The sequence below is a fragment of the Protomyctophum bolini genome (genome assembly GCF_963924005.1).
Source record: "Protomyctophum bolini genome assembly, chromosome: 14".
Classification (NCBI taxonomy): domain Eukaryota; kingdom Metazoa; phylum Chordata; class Actinopteri; order Myctophiformes; family Myctophidae; genus Protomyctophum; species Protomyctophum bolini.
The window spans coordinates 34,824,630-34,845,255 of record NC_137875.1 but is presented as its reverse complement, the minus strand read 5'-3'; the positions used below and the strand labels follow the sequence as shown (position 1 = coordinate 34,845,255).

At 43.4% G+C, this 20,626-nt stretch overlaps 1 protein-coding gene across 1 annotated transcript in view; it reads right to left on the bottom strand.

Moving 5' to 3' along the window:
- Positions 1–5,197: 5,197 nt before the first annotated feature.
- thbs2a (thrombospondin 2a) overlaps positions 5,198–20,626 on the bottom strand; it is a 38,534-nt gene continuing 23,105 nt past the window's right edge. The window contains 14 exon segments of the mRNA XM_080782548.1: positions 5,198–7,987; positions 8,481–8,511; positions 9,115–9,254; positions 9,687–9,784; positions 10,531–10,802; positions 11,497–11,724; positions 14,626–14,632; positions 14,634–14,741; positions 14,743–14,799; positions 14,801–14,863; positions 15,101–15,219; positions 15,655–15,814; positions 16,186–16,293; positions 17,109–17,327. Of these exon segments, the coding sequence (XP_080638674.1) occupies positions 7,984–7,987; positions 8,481–8,511; positions 9,115–9,254; positions 9,687–9,784; positions 10,531–10,802; positions 11,497–11,724; positions 14,626–14,632; positions 14,634–14,741; positions 14,743–14,799; positions 14,801–14,863; positions 15,101–15,219; positions 15,655–15,814; positions 16,186–16,293; positions 17,109–17,327 (1,614 nt within the window). The 3' untranslated portion in view covers positions 5,198–7,983.

Here is a 20,626-nt window from a genome sequence, read left to right as displayed (position 1 = left end):
CACACTGGGCACCCCTCACTTCACAAGAGTGTGATTTTATTCACATACTCTACCATACAGATGAGTTCAATGAAATGTGTTCCAGGTCGCCGTTGTAATGACTTTGAATCCATTAAGAGTGACACTTGTTTCCACTTACTGTAAACCTTGATGACATGGGTGAGAAACCACCAACACATGCATTGGATCTCATTAAAACAGGTTGCAGATCTTTGACCTGGCAATAACCTTACACAAATGGATTTGGTTACATTTGTGGTTGCATTCATTTGTACACTCTTCAAGTACAAAACAAATGTTGATGTATTAACACTGAGGAATTTAATGTCGGGGGGGGGGGGGGGGGGGCATGTACAACTTGTGATTTATCTGCACTGCAACAATGCATTTTAATCAAACATGAATATGGCAATAGGCCGTCATATCTCCTGGCAAGCAAAAGCATGTTGCGATATCCTTTATGTTCCTCTTGATTTCAAGCACTTTCTCCTTTAATCTTTGCGCTATTATGCAAGTGTGCAAACCACCATGAAATTGTTTCCTGCTTGGAAAGGATGTATTGTATGTCTAGTTGTGACACGGCCTATTAAATGCACGTACGTCACTCCGATTGATTTCCCCTATAGGCCTGCACCATAATTAGCAAGACTTTAACAAAACATTCTAACTGACTATTAGATCCACCATGACCTCATTCTACTGATGGCAAAAAGCTCACAAAGCACGCACATCCAAAATACAACAATCCCAGGTGCTGCACAGAAGAACACGTTCAAATATTGCAGCAGCAGCAGCTCTTAATTTGTCTGAGGAAATATATTCAAAATGTGGCAATAGGTGGTCAAAATTGGCTCACTCTAAAAGGCTAGAGGTGGCCTCCCTACTCTTCTATTGAGACATCGTAGACCTTGTGTCGGGTTACGGGTAGGGCACTGTTGGACAAGTGGTACTGCCTGAAGCTCATAACCACAATATCTCGCCTGGTCAAGCGGGGATTCCAGCTAGGTTGACCAGTATATGATCGGTATCTGACCTGGGTTTGACCACATGACATGCAACCCCATAATACTGTAGATTGTTGACCGGAGTCCCTCAGGGCTCTATACTACTTTTGTTTTCGCTCTATATTAAATGTTTGCTGAAAATAGCAGATCTACAAGTGATTGTAGATCTGCTATTTTCAGCGACGGTTTCCCCCAGAATACAGAGAATACAGAGAATAAGTGGTTAAGACTTACTTATTTTATTTTGTGAGGACACATGCATTCATAGATGCACAGAAAACAAAATGTATTAAATATGTGCATCGTCCGTAAGACCTTTGTCTCCTGAAGCTATTATTTATTATTATTTAGTGACACAAACTTTGATTTGTGTTTTGATTTACTGAAGGGAGACAGACAGACAGGAAGGTATCACAAAAGACAGGTTTGGTTTGGATATCCTTGGTTGTGTGGGTAACTTGTTCAACCTGCATTTGAGATAATTTCCAAATACATGTAATGCACTGAGAAAAGTGCATGTCTCATCCTATTTGACAATGTTCCTTCACTTTGTTCCTTAATTTTGATAATACTGCAACTACTTTACCGTTTCCTACCACCAGACATTTGTAGCATGACTACATCAAAGAGCTGAGGCCATGCAAACAAGTTGTAGTCCATTTATTGCAGGACTTAAGCCCCACCTCTTGGCAGCGACCTTCAGGGAGCAGTGAGTATGCAGCCCTTAGGTTGGCACTAAGACAGCACTATGGATATTTTCCCAATGACTAGCCAGACTCACGCCTCGAAATAAATGACTTATTTTATTTCAAATGACAGAGCCACTTCTTTCCTAACATGCTTTCCTTTGCCAGGCCTCACTTACTTTGTTCGGTAACAACAGAGGTTTGCTCATTAAAGTATCCAATGGGAACACTAAGATTTCACTGGGATTCTGGGAAGTACAAGAAAATGCATGCCATTCTTCCCGAGGGCCAAAACGATCCTCCCTATTTGATACGGAAGGTTTCTGTTGTTGATGGAAGGGCGGTGGTTGAGTGGGGTTGGAGCTTATAGAGATTGTGAGATTTCAACGCAAACGAGTCATGCCACAAGTCTGAGGTTTAAGCCACTTCTCCTCTAATGATCCAGCTGTCACAAGAGCGATTTCATGATAAGGGTCCAGGGCTTGACATCAAAATGTTGAGGCACTTGGCCTTCGGACAAGTACATTTCCCATTCACTTGTCTGGGCACAAAGGTCACTTGTCCGGAGCACGAGCACACAAATAGGCCTAAATCAACTAACTGTAAGTTGGTCTTACTTGGTGAATACATGTTTGAATATTAGATGAATATTCTAAGTTTGCAAGTTAATAGCCTGGCCTAGATTATAATGTCTATGATCTTACATATATTTCATGTCTTCCAAATACACAGCCATAGATCGGTCCTATCCGTTAGCAGACTGACCTCGTCTGCATTTAAACTTGTAGCACTGCCTTGCACCCACCCAATAATTAATTCCCAAAACAAATATCTCCACTTTTCTACCAGCTGCACACGGACGACATTCTCTGCGGCGAGGGGCCCGGAATGAGTGCAGGACTGAACATATCAAAACTTACCTTTTATAGGAAGCACAAATGTATGGGGCACACAAAATAGGTGGTGTGGTATCAATTATTACCCAACATCAATCGCAACACACCTGCCAATTGTGTGCGCCATATGTTTGTGCTTCCCAAACATTTCTGTTCCCAAAGGAAGTTTTTATATTTTCGGTCTAGTTTTTCCTCATGTAAAAGTGGCGATATTTTACATAACATATGTTTTCTGCCAGAACTTGAAACTAGAGGACAATATCTGACTCAAAGTCTTAGGAATGAATTACTGGGTAAGTACACACACAGGTGCTACATGTTTACAGTCTGCTAAGGACTGATACTGTATATGGCTGTGTATTTGGTATTTGGAAGACATGAAATGTATGTAAGATTAGTATTACGGACATTCTATAGGGCTATTAAGAATATTGGAAAGGTGATGATTAGGAAAGCCAGACAATATTGTTGGCTGGTAGGAGCGTCACAGAAAAAGCGAAACAAAGAGTCACTTGTCCAACGGACAAGTAAATATTTAATGCACTTGTCTGGAAATTAAGATTTAATGTACTTGTACGTCCCGGACAAGCGGATAAGCCTTAATGTCAAGCCCTGGGGTCTATATAGAGTTCGACAGAGAGTTCACCGGCTGAGCACTTCAAACCTAAAAGTAAAGGATTGACACAATATGTTTGGATTCATAGTTGATACCTCCTGGGTATATTATGTTGTTCAACCTTTTAGTGATGTAACGCAATGTGATTACACTGATAGTATTATACTCACCGCGTGACATCAGGGACTGGACTGAAAGATCAACTGAGAGGAAAGAGCAGAACACAGGGAAGTGGTATGGGTGCAAGCTGGAAGGGTGGAGCGGAGACAGGCAGGCATTTCACACCACTGTGACTGGAGAGGAACCTCACACAGAGCAGCTCTCCTTTTAAACCTGTGTTTATATAAGAGGCTTGCTGGGCTCTCCTGGCTCTCCTTTCTGTTTGAAACTGACAATGTAGTGCCAAGCACCACATCCGTTCTTCCAAGCTGGATACACACCGGCACCACATGATCTGGACTCGGTGTCTCTTGATCTCTCACTGCAACTCAGCGATGACTGTCGACCCACCCCTGGTACCAAATCCAGGTCTCTCATCATGGTGTTTCTGAACCTGTTTCAACCTGGCGTCCCTATATAATAATGGGACATAAATATACATTTAGAAAAGAACAAAACGTGCAGTGGCGTTAGGGGCGTATAGGCTATTAGGCTTACATACCTAACCAGCTTGATATGATGAAAAGCAACCAGGTCGCTGAATGAGTTTTAAACTCATCTCAACTCGTCTTTGTTGATTTCCAGCCATTTACAGTTTGATAAAGCTCCATCTCAGCAGAAAACATTGGTATACGGTGTCATGTGTTGGTATTTGGTATTCTCTGGCACGGCACTGAGAAACACCCTGGTATGTGCTGCATGACTGAAACCAGCGTCGAGTGCCAGACCTATATATCCAGTTTGGGATATGCCACGTGGCATTCTGAGGGCCTCGACCCAAATGTCTTTACCACCAAGCCACAAGCATGGATTTGACATCCCCTGAATTCCTAATAGCAATAGTCTTTCCTAGCCTTCTCAAAACGTTAACTCCTCCACTGCTGCCTGTACCAAGATGACACGCGTACGAGTTCTTAAGACCAGAGGCAGGTTTTTAGCCTCTCAGGGTTTGCTTCTCCCTGTCACTTAAAAATTGATGACATGCCTCAAAGTCGGCCTCTATATTTCATACTTAGCATGAAGACCCATGTTGATAGTGTAAGGGTATGAGCGTGGAATAGGACCCAAATGCAGGATGAGCAGACAGGCAAGGTTCAAGTCAAAAGGTTACATGAACAGGGCTGACAAAGCATAACAGGAACTCAAACAAAGAAGGCCCATAGCCTATACTCACTCTAACACTAAAATGAACAAAAAAACAGATACAGGGAGGTTCAAATAAGCACTAACAGGACACAGGTGAATCAACTACTCAACACAGATATGCCAGGAGGCTGCGAACTAGCTTTATGCCCTGTGTCACTAGGCTAGGGCAACAGGACACAGGTGACGAGGGTTAAGTAATCAGGGTGGAGAGACAAGATAGCTAATAGCAAACAAGGGTACACAGGAAGCACAAGAACATACTATTATTACTATTTTACAGAAACACCTGGGGAATTAACAGACTGCTAGTATGTATGTGTGTCTATAAGTCTGAGTTCTATTCCTAGACACAGTACAATAAATACAGAGGTAGTAAAAGTACACGTAAATCAGGCAAACTAAACTAAAGACCTAAACCAGACCGGCAAATAAATGTCCAAGACAGGTAGAATTGTGTTCGGTGTGAAACATTTTCATTTGTAGTTTACCTATATATTCTTTTCTACAGTAGCCCATTTTATTTGGTTTATGGAAGACAAAAAGCCTACTTAGACAGGAGATTCCCCACAGAAAGTGTATTATACCAGTATCATGTCAGTATCATGGTCTGTATCATGCCACAGGGATGTCAGGCCCTGTCACATTCCAGCTTTCACATTTCATGTCATTCATCCCAAATGAAACGAGGAATCAGATGGTCATATAATTGTATTTGCAAACCTCTTGGATGACACATACATCATCAACACAACTCTGTGGTGTACAAATGTTTTATTTATGAAACAGGACCATCTCTTTCAGAACAACTTATAATAATGATTTGTAAGAAATGTAAATCTAACAACACATGTATACAAAAAAAACAACAACAAAAAAACAATTTACATTTTGTGCATTGCAAACTCTCAACAAAACAAATAAGCTGAAAATCAAACATGGAAGAATGTGGATGCTATACAAGACGAACAAAGTTATACACTGACGATTCTTTATGCCTCACTATACAGTCGAACCCATCAACAGTAGGATATTTAGGTTTTAGAGAGCCGTTCATCTGGATTCATTATAGTATAGCATTATAGTGGGACAAATTAGACATGGCTTCCAATATCAATCAATTAGTAACAATTCTGACCTTTATCAAATGTTTTCATTACATCCAATCTTACATGTTGTACTGTACATCGACTGATAAACATCGACTCCCTCTCACGCACACGCGCACACGCGCACACACACACACACACACACACACACACACGTCACACACACACACACACACACACACACACACACACACACACACACACACACACACACACACACACACACACACACAGAGTTTCAAGCTGCAACCGGGAATGTATTTGAACGAATAATAAACCATCATTTTAACCAATCTGTATGGTAGAGTATGTAACAGAATAACTCTAGGACATCTGCAGTGGTTGGAGCCTGGAGGTGGTCTCTATCTACTGCATTTAGACCCTGGCGTCAGGTAAGGACACCATACTGGTTGACAAGCAGTATTGGGGCAGCGGTGGCCGAACGGTTTGCAGAGCGGTCTTGATATCGGAAGGTCGCTAGTTCGTATCCCCGGACCGGCACGTTAAAATTACCACCGCTGAAGTGCCCTTGAGCAAGGCATTGAACCCCTACCATGAAATGTTCTATGAGCAGGGCCTGGCTGTAAACAAGTTCTTGAGCTTAGTCCAGTTACCCTGGGTAAACATAGTAACTTTGCTTTGCTTTGCTTACTGCCAGAAGCCAAGCGCAATATATCCTCTGACTCGAGCACGGATTCTGTCTTGTGTGAGAGCGCTAGAAGGGAGACCCGGGGTTTGAAATCCCAGCAAACTTACAGATTGCAGCTTTAAATCTCATCCTACCATTTCACTTAGTAGAACAATTTCACCAGTCGGCATACACACCGCTACGGACGTTCACAACATCAGTTATCCTGGGTATCCAGTGTCACCAAAGACATGCATAGCCTTTGTCCTTACCTATACTGTACTTCTCAATACTGTGTTTACACACAGCTCCAATCACCCCCCCCCCCCCCAAAGAAAAAAGAAAGAATGTGTATTATATCTGGATTTACATCTTCTGTTTGTAAATATGAGACTTTCCAAAGGTGAAACTAATAAAAAGTGGTTTTGTTGTTTGCTGATCAAATCCTACATAGTTACAGCCAAGAAAATGTTCTGCGAAAATGAAAGAAATCCCTTCAACCACTTATGCCGTATTCAAACATAGGCAAACTTGGCAGATATACAAGCGTGATGCAATGTGTTTGTGAGCATGCAGATCTGCTATGTTTGATCATTGTTTTCGCATATAACTGTAAGCCCAAAACATGGATGCCATGTTGGAAGTGGTTAAGGTTATACAGATGCCCTTGATTGGACATCGAAGAGAATAAACGCAGTGGCTCTTTTGTGCATTACAACAACTACCATAACTTGTTGCATACAGGAACCATTTCAGCGATTGCATCGAAAGCAGCCTATGTTTAATCTTTCCATGTTTAATCTCTGCAGAACGTCATACTTAATCATAAGTATTAAATGGTATATCTGAGGGAGGAGGCCACATGTCTGACAGTTTGTCTAACATTCTAACAGTTGGCGAACACAACAAATCAAGTGCATGACACCACTGAATATCAAGCAAATCGTCTAATACTATATTTCATCTTGACACTTGTAATATTCAATTCCAAATTTTGTCAGTGTAAACAAATAAATAATTATTTACAATCTCTAGCAACAACAAAAAAAAGCAAACCGTAAAAAAAGAAAGTAGAGCATGAATAATTTACAAAAGAAATTATAATACAGACTTAGTATAAACATCTTTGGTAGTACAATTGCCCAAATCTAAACCATTCACTCAAGATCTGAATGAAAGCAAAACATTTACGATGATTAAAATGGATAGAAATGGACTTGCGACAGCAACACCACAATGCTTTGGACGCAGGTACATTTTCGGCAGGTAAATTCAGATAACGGTAGGTTTAGTTGCTCATATCCTGATCTTGGCGCAGAACAATAAGCTGATATTCCTGAATAAAGCAATTGTCTCAACGTAAAAGAATAAGATGTCAACTACAGAAGACAATAAGTGAGAGGAAACATATCACAGAGTGTAAGTGGTTGTACGATGGCTTCCTTTAAAATGTCAACAGCGTTACATTAGGTATGAGTAGATATTTGGCAACGGCTCTTGTATTTGTTCACTCTCCTCTCTGTCTGAACTTGTAAATGTATGTCGTGCACCGTAGGGCACTCGGGGGGGGGGGGGGGGGGGGGACAGAACATAATAATGGCCGTGGTTTCCTCTTCAATGGATGGATCAAGGCACAACGTAGAAAGTTCAATTTTCGTTGAGCTGGCATTAGCAATGGTGTTCAGTTTGAGGGTCAAGTGTCTTTTGCGTTCCATCACGTCTTCATAGCCACTGTGATTCAGTTATCTGGGAATGGGTTAGGAACATGGCTTAGCATCGCTGACACATTCAGAATTCAAGCATTATTCCCATGTGAGGCTTCAAAATAGCCAGGTGCAGCAACAAACTGTGCGTGTAAGGTGAATTATAGGCTACTTAGTTGCGCGGCGTGTCGCACACCAAAAATAGCCTATCTATAAGCTCACAATGCATCACGGCGCGACACGTTGTGAGCTTGTAGACTGGCTACCCTAGCAAGCCTTTATGTGCATCAAAAAGCGTGTTTTGCAAATATCTGCGGCGGTGAAGAAGCAGCAATCTCATTTTCAACTGTTTATTTAGCATTCGAAACAGAAGACATGAAGTCCTTGGAACCGCACAGGACTTCCCACAATGCATCTGGGACATTGTAACTGGGCAAGGTGACAAGCAGAAACGTAGCGTGGGCTAGATTATTTTATTGTATTCTTTTTTTCCTTGCGTCAGCCGACACACAACAGACAGTCCGTCTCACCGTTACCTTATGAACACTGTTGGAAAGTCCAGATTATCTGAGTATTGAAAAAGATGTTTAATGAAAAGGAGTTTTAAGACCTATCCTCTGGCCTTATAACGACAAAGCAAGAGTGCTTCTCATTGTCACATTCCCATGTTGGCAAGTACGCTCAAACATCAATCGCACACAAAGAGAGAGACACGCACACACATTCACATCACACCGGTCCAAATGTCTTACTAGGTAGCTATAAGGCCATACATACTAAACATGGAGACTTAGTGGCTAATAGTTATATAATATATCGTCCCTGTGGGGTGGAAACATCATGCGTTACTTTTCAGGATTGATTCAAATAAAAATAGGTCCGGGTCCGCCTAGCGGTCTGGGCACCTAGGCTGCGTGTCACTCCCCATCTCTCAGCTTACTGTACACACTATCAAATAGACAGAAAAACCTAAAAAAAATACATGTATACATAACTATTTACTTTTTACGTTTTCAAAAAAACTGCCCATCTCGGTGAGCCGATGGTGGTTGGACATATTGTTCATGACCATACACAGTAGTATACAGTACGCCAACACCTGCCTCTAGCCTGTATTTTCCACTCTCCATTTAACTGTGCAATAAAGCAGACCAAAGTGACAGCACTCACCTCGACACTCGTACTTGAGGTCGGAGAAGAAGACCAGCTCTTGTGAGAAGACGAACAGGCCGAGCCTTCCCCCTGCAAACGTCTTGTCATAAACTGGTCCCGAGTCAGCCATGATCTGTTTGCCTTCATAGACCACAACCCTGCAAAAAACAGAAAGGCCAAAACACTAGATCGGTGGTGGGCAACTGGTATAGGGTAGCGTCGATGAGAAACAGATGGTCAGCACCTAAACCACAATTGCAGATCAAATGAAATGTTTTTTATGAGTTGGTTTCATTTCTTTGAATCTGCTCATGAACAAATTCATCATAGGATTCTTTTTGCTCCCCCCCCCCCCCCACCCATCATTTAACCCATTTTGGAAAAATTTGAAAAATAGCAGATCTACAAGCTCATAGCGCGCCACAGAGTGGTGCGCAACGAGCTTGTAGATCTGCTAATTTTGAAAAATCGAAGAACGACTGACATAGAAACATAGCTTTTTCAGAAAACTGTCAGGATGTAGAAGACATTTTTAGAATCTGATCTCAGGTCAAAATGGGTTGGTTCTGCTGCTCCTTCTCCTTCAATACCTGATGAAGCCAGTCTTTGGTCTGTGGATGAGATGCCACCTGTAGGCAGTGTAGTCCTTCCAGCCGATGTTTTTAGGGTCATGCCACAGAGTACGCACCTATGGGAAGCAATACACCAGTTAAACCGCTTCCAACCAACCCTCTTCTAGTAATACAAAAACTATGTTTTTTGATAAAGTAATAAAGGAAAAAGGAGATAAATTATTCAATGAATACTTGGAATATTATGAAATAGATTTATTTCAAAAGATGGCAAAATAAATGCTCAGCCATGCATTAATCAATTAATTAATACAGGTACATTTTGACTCATGCTGTGCAAACCCATTCAGGACGGGAAGCCCTTTTGGTGTTTTGACCCTTCTGTGCTTGTTTCTATGTAGAGCAGTGGTTCCCAAACTTTTTCATGTCAAGGACCCCCAAATCGACACTTATCAGCCCCCATTTGGAAATATATGCCAGGGACCCCCATAAGAGAAGACTTTTACAGCTCTAGCAGTGATTCTCAACCATTTTAATTTCAAGGACCTCCCAGTTTGAACTGAATTAGGCATTTCTATCTCTGGGACCCCAATGTATATTGTAAAATCAATGTAAATTTTACTCTGAGAGTGTACAAATGGAACCATTTGTACACTCTCTGAGTTACAGACCCATAAGGGTCCATTTGGTTCCTAAGTATCATTTATCTGGGGACCCCCTTGAACTCCATCAAGGACCCCTAGGGGTCCCCGGACCCAAGTTTGGGAACCACTGATGTACACCAGCATAACATGTTTGTAATTTTGTCGTTTTTCAGAAAACCTTAGGTCACAATTTAGAAAGCGTCTCTCATATAGCTCACCTGTCCAGGAGTGTTGCCCGTGTGCCACAGGGCGTTCCTCAGGTTCTCTCCGGTGCCAGTGGTGGAGTTGACCACTTTGAGTGAAACGCCGGAGATGCCAAAGGCCTTGGACGGCTTGTCCTCCCAGTATGTCTGCGTGATCTGCTTCCACATCACCACGTAGAAGCGTCCGCTCGACTGGTAGCCGAACACGAAGCCTGCGTAGTCGTCGTCTCTGTCCGTGTTGACGTACATGGTGCCCGCAAAGTCCACGGCGTTGAACTCATCGAAGCCTGACATGGGGGGGGGGGGGGGGGGGGGGGGCAGAGGGTGGGGATATCTGAATGAATGCTTTGAACACATTCTCGCTGCGAGTATTATGTGTATAACTGTACTGTTTATCGATGCTGTCAGGCAGAAAACTCATGATTCGATATTTTAACTTTTTTGGTAAATTAATTGATCAGTGTCACACGAAAGCAACAAAAGCAGCAAGATCTACAAGCTCGAAGTTCTGTGTGATGCGGCAGGTTTTGAGCTTGTAGATCTGCTACTTTTGAATTTAAATGTATCGTTTTGGGCACTGTTTCGACACGACAGAGACGATATCCAGTAGTTAATTAACCATATGGACCCTGCGTTCATATTCTGGGCCAAACATTAAGAACAAGGCGATCTACAAGCTCACAACATGTTGTGGAGTTTGTAGATCAGATTGTTTTGTTTTTGCACTGGCTGGACTTGTTTGGTTTCCAGCATAACCTTGTGCTGTACAGACGATGATACGGTTCTACAAGCTACACCTGCTATTTTTGGTGCAGGTTGCAAACTAATAACAGGCTAAGGTAGGCAGAAAATATGACATGATCAGAGGCAAAAGGTACATCGGCCAATGTCAACATATCGATGTCTAGGGAGAGAGAATGCATTAGTGGGACCGTGTTAGGAAAACCCAAGTGGAAGGAAAAACCCGAGTGTGCTGCTTACCTACTGCCAGTCCGGGGTCCGAGTTGGCCGTCTGCACCAGCTCTTTGCCCTGGTGTCGGACCACCCAGTTGGGGTCGATCTGAGTGGTTCCCTTGGGGTCCAAGTGGACCATCTGGAACTTCCTGAAGTCAGTGATGCTGATGGCGTTGTTCTCTGGGCACACGTCGAAGATGTCAGGGATGTTGTCGTTGTCAAAGTCGTCTTTGCAGATGTCACCTCGGCCGTCACCTGTTTATTACAGTGGCACAGAAACATCTGCAGGTGTTATCCATGCATACACAGCAAAATCACCTCATGATACTGACCATGATACTGACTATGATACTGACCAGGATACTGACATGCATCCTGACCATGATATTGACAATGATACTGTTGCAATGTTCAGGGAGGGGCTGAGGCCGCAGCGTAGCTTATAGAACAACCGTGAATGGAAACAAAAAGCTGCTCCTCCCAGGAAACCCACTTTAACACTGTTTGCCAAGTCTTAATAAGCAACATATAGCCACCTATTCCCGCTGTGACAACTTCCACTGACACTCGTAAGAATCTAAAGGAGGTCTGAAGTCTATTAGGCCCAGACTGCAAGCCATGAGCAGACAGGGAAGAGGACGCCAGTACCTAATAAAACCCACTGTGAGGAAGCAGCTCGCTGCCTTGCAGTGGTGGGAAGAGAAGTAGACCTGAGGAAGAGTCTACAAAATGTCTTCTAAACCAGTAGTTCTCAAACATTTTCATGCCAAGGACCCCGAAATTGCTCTCAGGAACAGCTCATCTGATTTTGTCCTCATTGTGATGTCATCAATAACCCTACTTATATAATTCCTCCTCTTCTTCAGTCTTCAGTTCCAAATTTGCATTTCCACTTTGTTTACAATGTCCACCATTGTTGATTTTCCAAGCTGGCATGGAATGGAAACAAGCCTGGTCTTATCTAGCATCAGTATTATAATGACTCAAATATTAAATAATCTGCATATCAGCACCCCCACCACCTCAGGACATTGTGGTACTGCAGCTAAAACTGCTTTCAAAGTCCAGAAAGAAATGACAAGGACTGGTTATATCAGAGTGGTGATTGAGGCTCAAACCATTAGAAATAACTTTGAGGGACATAGACAATACGATATTAAATATTAAAAGCCGTTTTAAAATGCATGTTATTTGCACTAAAGCATAAGGAAAGAAAAGAAAAGTAATAGTAACTATCTATCAGAGACAATAGAAAATTGTCTCTGTCGGTTGTGGAAACCTCATATGTCCAAAACTGTTACTTTTCAGGATTCAAATTCAAAAATAGCTAAAGTAGAAGATCTACAAGCTAAAAATGTGCGCTTGCAGAATCTGCTACATTTGATGCTTTTGTGTGACACTGTAGTATGATCAAGTAGCAGGGCATTAATTTACGCAAAAAGTAAACACAAAAAGTTAGAATACAGAGATGGAGAGGGATTCTGCCGCAAAACAACAAAATGTATAGTTACTGTCCACCACTGCAGCTCTTTCTAATGGAAAGGAGACTGACCCCTACTGATTCTATTGAATAACCCCCAGCACGAGGAGGTTTGAGGAATTCAAACGCACCTGCACTTTTCTGTCTACACACTCATGCAATCTCATTGTTGAGCGTGTTGGGGAGAGGACAGCTCAGAAACCTGCCTACCAATTCAGTATTTTAGCCGTGACGTGAGCGCCCCCTCCAGAGATACTTCGCGGGACTAAATCTGAGACGAAAACAACCACAAAAGTCTAATTTTACCACTTTCCTCGCAACAACAAAGCTACTGGTCTCCCAAATCTGTCACTGTGACAGGTCGTCTGTCCCACATTGAATACTATCGCCATTTTATTTCATTGGGTCAACTAAATCCTCATTAATGCAAACTAGATTCAACATACTCAACTGCACACATTCTAAATATGACTCCGAACTGTTGGACTGTTACCACCTTCAATAATAATGATAATAATAGTCTTTATTGTCTCCACGTCATATATTTTCTTTGTCATGGACACTTGTACAGAACATTAATAATTCTACTCGAGTTGGAAGCATTAAGACCCATTTTAACCCTCAATGGCTTCCTTTCTGAAAAATAACGTCATTGTAAAAATATTCACGCGTTTAGATATTCTATTTACAATGAGATGCGGACGGGAGCTGGTGCCACTTGGACCCGGACGTAACGTAGGACTACAAAATGACATCGGACTTAATACAGAATGACATCATCGATGGGGATTACGAGCTAATAGAAACTACAGCCTTTCTCTTCCTGGACAGTTAGCATGCTGAAATAAAAAGCCATTGTTGTAGCATTAACAACAATAATAATAATAATTTGGTTCAAATTACCAAACCTGCCTACTGATGTTGTCACTGGTTTCATAACCGGTCCACAGCCCTCCTCTGAGACACGGACTGAATTGATAGAAATGGTGCCATTTTAATAATGAGCATTAGTGAGGACATGTGAAGATAGGTTCAAGTGGTTTAAGTGCTGTGGATTAATCACTGTTGGAAACAGAAACTTCACACAGCTTTGGTGCGACGCCTCCTCGGCTCCTCGGCAGTGAAGTCATGCACAATGACATCATCAACGCTGACCCCCGTTCCCTTAACTCGTTCCACATTCGCCATATTTCACGCTTAACGTGGCTGTGCTACTTGTAAACTGTGAGAGAGGAACATCTGGCCGCATGCATGGCGCATGGAATAACAAGGAGGACAAGTGAAAAGGGAGCATCGTGCACGGCGAGCCACGGATCTCCGTCCAGCGTAATAGTGGAATTATATTGTCGCCGTCTGGCAGAAGACACTAATGCTCCAATGTGATATTATCATCTCCATTATTTCATCTTTTTTACTACTTTAAAGAACCGAAGTCTGACATCACTGCCACTAGAGGCCGCTATCCCCAAGTAATATTTCTCCATTAAATATAATATACCATAAGGTCTCAATAGTAGCATTGTGTAACCCCCCTGTGGTTTATTCCGATTGGGCCCTTTGACTCAAAGGCTTCCAGCTTTCAGGAAGAAACCCAAAATACGCAATATTCTAACCACACCTGGGCTCTATTAGAGCAGTGTTAACTTCCATAGACGAACTGAACTCAAGAGCCTTACCGTCCAAAGTCCAGCTGGTCAGGGTTGGGCGTCAGCCTGCAGTTGTCCTTGTCGTCGGGCACGCCGTCGTTGTCGTCGTCGTAGTCACACGCGTCCCCTTTGCCGTCCTGGTCGTGGGTCGGCCTGGTTGGCGTTGGCCACGTAGGGACAGTTGTCCAGGTTGTTCTGGTGGCCCGTCCTCGTCAATGTCCTGGTTGTTGTCGCACTGGTCTCCCACCAGGTCGTTGTCCGTGTCAGCCTTTTGGGACATTTACAACCTCGCTTTAACCACTTTCAGCCTTTTTTGATAGATTGAATGCTTTTATTGACAGTCTGCAAAGAAAGGTGCAAGTGGTACTGATTTATACAAAAAAGGTGCCTAAAGACGAATGCCTGTCGGACTGTCAGTATGCACTAGTATGCACTTTGTTTTCATCCAAAAAAAGTCACTTAACCAAGTTCAAAGCCACACATGTTAAACAACACACCACAGTACCTGGTCAGGGTTGTGAAGCAGGGGACAGTTGTCACATTGGTCTCCAACTCCATCCATGTCGGTGTCTTTCTGGTCGTGGTTGTACACGTACGGGCAGTTGTCCTGCTCGTTCAGAATCTCTGCAGAGGACGAGCCACAGTCTCTGACATGTGCTTGTGTGCTCAACATTCTCATGCCTTTCTCTAAAACATAAACAAATACTTAATCGTACTGGCCTCTAATTTCAGTGTGTTTCAACATGTTTTCTTCGACGCGCAGCAGCGTATTCGGAAACATCCGGCGCCAACAGAACTAAAAAAGGTGGGCCTAATGACAAGGGACGACCGGCCACAAGAACGCTGGCTTTTATTGTGTTTTATCTCGCCAACTCAGTCTCGGTACTTGACTTGAGATTTGGTCAGCTGGGTAAATTATAGGCAGAGAGCCACCAGGTGTCAAACCTGGTGCTCTATATTCTGTCGTGCCGCGATGTCCCACGCCCCCAAAAACAATGCATAGCAATGCGACATTTTGTAGGCTATATTCTGAACAAAATTGACCCTTATTTCTCTTACCATCTCCATCGATGTCCACAGGGCAGGCGTCGCCCTCTCCGTTGTTGTCCGTGTCTATCTGGGCTGGGTTGTGCTCATACGGGCAGTTGTCACAGCGGTCTCCCACTTCGTCTTTGTCAAAGTCGAACTGCCGCGGGTTGTACAGGAGGGGACAGTTGTCCTGGAGGGAGGGGAGGGGAGAGTGATGTGATATGACTTTCACGCTGCTACATTCCAAAATAAAAGATTTCCCCGAAGGTTTCTGGAAAAGTACTTTGTAATTACTTTGTAATTTGTACCTTTGAATACTTGAGTATTTAATTCAGTATATACTTTGTCCATCACTAATTGTGAATACGTTGTAGAAGTTAATGAGGCCGTCCTAGCTAATGGAGCTTGGCAGCGCATTGCGGGTTTGTGTCACTCTGTATGTCACTCCCTGTCTCTCTCTCTCCTCATTTCTCTCCACTTACTCTATCAATAAAGGCTAAAAGCCCCCCCCAAAAAAGAAAAGATCAGAAATCAAATGTTGTAACAAAAACACGATCATACCCTCTCGTCAACAATTCCATCGTTGTCATCGTCTTTGTCACAAGCGTCTCCTTGGCCGTCTTTGTCAAAGTCCTCCTGGCCAGAGTTAGGAAGGTTGGGGCAGTTGTCCTGAAACAAGAGAAACTCCATGTAAACACTTCTTTGGTTTTCCTTTCTTGTCTCAAATCCTCTTAGCAGACTTTGTACAGAACTGAGCTTTATGTCTGCAAACTGTTAATAAAGTTAAATTAGTCAGTCCCACAGTGTACTGTATATCTTCACTGTATTACATTAGGTATCCTAGAGACAAAGCTAAATCAGGGGTCGATCTATATATTGGGCCCCCTCCTTTTTTCCTCTACACAAATCTCTTAGCCGATCTACAAGCTCAAAGCTCTGTTAATTCAGAGAGTGAAATTAACTCCTTGTCCTTGAAGGGGTATATTCCCCCCAGCTACATTTTTATAATACAGCATCACAATCATTTTAACCACGTTATCCATATTTTATACAGAAATAGCTGATTTCTTTATGATAGCACTAGGCCTACTGGCTCCCCCCCCCCCCCCCCATACAGTTCACGTGTCTTCATCATGAATAACACCTTCCTTTCTCTCCCTCCTTGTTGTTTTGTTGTTATTGTTGTTGTTTTCTCTGTTTCTTTCCCACTTTGCTATAAATAGTTGCTACATAGTAACTGCTTTTTTGTTGTTGTTACTGTCGATTTGTGTCGAATTGTTCTTTTTGTCGTTTTGTGTTGTGGGAAAAACATGAAATAAAATCCAATAAAATACTAATCACAAAAAAGAAACAGCAGATATACAGTACAAGCTCACAGCACGTCACTTTGTGCCGCTCTGCGAGCTCGCATGTACATCTGCTATTTTTGAACATTTTACAAAGAAAACCTTGAAAGTGTTTGAACATTTTGGAACATGCGATACCTTCTTGCAGTGATAGGTAGAGTTGGCGTCGCACACAAGGTTGTGGTTGGGCCAGCCGTCCAGGTCGGAGTCCTCTCCGCAGATGAAGCCGTCCCCGGCGTAGCCCGTCCTGCACTCACACTTGTACATGGGGTCGCTGAAGTGGTTCAGGTAGATGCACTCTGCGTACCTGTGACAGTTGTGCGTCTTGTCCTTGCACGGGTTCTCCGGCTCGCACACCTGGAGAGAAGCAGTGGGGAGAGCGGGTTTATACTTCATGTTTCTAAAACGGTAACCCCACACCTTCAATCACTTTATATAATTCGCAGCTGATTCCACATCTCTGTAGCTGTACTGGGGAAGGGGAGCGCTTGATTGCATTACAAACACATGCCGTGCGGGCGTGTAAGCACCGCCCAGTTCATACGACCGTTAATGTGTGGCTCCAGGCAGCCCCGTAAAGACATCAAGCGCTATTCTCCCGTCACACTTGCCGAGCAAAACCTAGAGCAAAACAAGGAAGTGATGTGGCTCACAACGCTCTGGTGGCGCAAAGCGTATAGCTACTTTTGTGAATTTAATAGTTTTATTAGGTTAATATTGCTATATGTTTGTAACCGTTTTAGAAAAGCAATAGCCACTCGAGGCCCCAGTTTACCAGGTATTTTACAATGGCTGGGGGGTAGAATACGCTCCGCTCCGCGTCGGGTCTGCCTACGCCCCCAGCCATGTAAAATACCCGGTAACCTGAGACCTCTCGTGGCTTATTGCTTAAATGGCCTCTGTCGGGTGGACACCTCATATACCAAAAATGTTTACTGTGCAGGATTAAAAAAAATACAGATCTGCTACTTTTGATGCTTTTGTGTGAGGCTGTAGCATGATCAAGCAGGGCGGCCATTTACGGAATAAAAGGTTATGGAGGCAGGAGGTTTCTGCCCGACAGCAACGTTATACTTAACCCATTCTGACCTGAGATCAGATTCATACGAGGTTTCCACTGGACACACACTGGTCTGATGAACCCATTCTGACCTGAGATCAGCTTCTAAAAATGTCAGTCGTTCTTCGATTTTTTCAAAAATAGCAGACCTACAAGCTCGGTAGCGCGCCACTCGGTGGCGCGCTATGAGCTTGTAGATCTGCTATTTTTCAATAGGTAAAGCATAACATGATGCTGACACCAAAACGGGTGCCCGGTCAGAATGGGTTAATATATACCCTTCCAGCCTACAGACAGAGTGGGAGGGTCAAGTCATGCTTAGTTTTATACTTAATTAATCATTGCTGTCAGGCAGAAACCTCTTATCTCCATATTTGTACTATGTATTTTTGGGGGGGGGGGGGGACTACTTGATCATACTATAGCGTCACAAAAAGTATCAACAGTAGCAGATCCACAAGCTCAAAACAGACCTGCTACTTTTGCCAAATCTTTTTGCTGATCTACAAGCTTGCAACGTGTCGAAACTCGCGACACGTCATGAACTTGTAGATCAAATGTTATTTTAACATATTTTTAATGAGGGGATGTCACAGGAAAGGTAAGCAGTCAGTAATAGAAAACCTTCAAGTTTTCTGAAAAACAAACAAACAAACTCACAAGACAAACACAAACCCTCCAACCAACCCCCTACCCCAAAAAGACAGTGGGTACAATGAAGATGGCAAAGAGATGGGGGGGAGGGGGAGGGGGGAGACAAGCAAAAAGAGTATCAGAGGAGATGACAGCAAGTGAAGTGATACGCTTGTTGGTACAACATATTATACAGAGTATTCTTAACCCAAACTGCTCTCGTGCACTTGAGGGGCCACCTGGAGCACGTGCTCCGCCTCAGGAGACCACCTATCCAACAGGGTTCAAGGTTCAAGGTTGTACTTTATTACATCTTGTTTAAGGATGCTAGCGTTTTGTGTGGTCCAGCTCACCATAATACCGCGGTTACATCTTGAGTGCCGTCGGTCTAGTACTAGTCTATGGCGTGAGAGGGAAGACCCATAGATTAAAGTTAAATAAAAATAATTATGCCCTAATGTGCGTTTTGTGGTACAGTATGAAAGGATCCCGGCGTCCGCGCCGTCAATGCGTCTGGTTACTTTCGCTGCGCAACATGCCTCCATATACAGTAGAAGACATTGCTGCGCAACATGCCTCCATATACAGTAGAAGACATGCCTCCATATACAGTAGAAGACATGCCTCCATATACAGTAGAAGACATGCCTCCATATACAGTAGAAGACATGCCTCCATATACAGTAGAAGACATGCCTCCATATACAGTAGAAGACATGCCTCCATATACAGTAGAAGACATGCCTCCATATACAGTAGAAGACATGCTGGCTTCTATGGAATCCAAATGGCAGAAATCAGTCGTGGCGACTGAGAACTTATTGAAGACCTTTTTTTTTTCCGGCGACGTTGATTCGGTATGAACCTCGATTGCACGCGTCACGGCTATGAACCTCCAGCGCTCCTTGGGACTGTTATAACGTTAGGTCCTCCCAGCTGACACTCATTAAGGCCGAATGAAGCTCTTAGCGCGGATGCCACAACATGAGCTCATTGAGAGAGCCGTGTGGCGGGCACGAGGAGGCCTTTAATCCAGACTGTGAAATGAAGCCCACCGTTTGCCAACTATGAGACAATCCCCCCCCCCCCCCCCCCCTCCTTTCCCTGAATCAGTTTTGTATGAGTGTGTGTGTGTGTGTGTGTGTGTGTGTGTGTGGGGGGGGGGGGGGGGGGGGGGGGGGGGGGGGGGGGGTCAGATCAAAGCCATGGGCATCTGTGGAAGGCCAAAGAGTGGCAGAGTGGTCCTTGAGGGTGATATGCAAGGATGGTGGCAGAGAGAGTGGCAACGTTTTTCAAATACTGTAATTTGCCCTCTGAGATGCAGTGGAGTAGAAGCAACGGTATTAAAAATTGGAAATACTCCAGTAAAATAGAAAATAAATACTTTTTTTTACTACTTTCCACCACTGCAGAGTGCATGATGAAAGGTTCAACCTAACGATCACAAAAGGCAATACTTTGTTGTTAATAATCCTATTAAAAATAAGACAAATAACATATAGTGGAAACACTGAGTCGTCTTTCACAACTGGAGAAGATGGAACCGAAGTGGATGGAAACTTGCATTGCAGATCATAATTCATAAATGAATGGAAGCTGCCCAGGTGATTTTACTGGCCTCATTATTGGAATGTGTGTGCGTGCGTGTGTGCGCGTGCGTGCGTGTGTGAAGTGATACCACTGAACAGCAGGTCTTTTCGAACGTTTGGTGCCCAGAGCACACCAGCAGGCAAGCCAAAAGTGCAACCTTTATTCAGAGCCAAAATAGCAGATCTACAAGCTCATAGTCTCGCATAGCCAGACAATCAGAGATCTTTGCCAACTGATAACGTCTGGGGGTGGGGGGGGGGGGGGGATCTACAACCAATGCATGGGCTTGGATGTCTAACAAAACCACCGGTTATAAACAAACACATACACTGCTATGTAAACCAATCATGTGGTGCACACACACACACACACA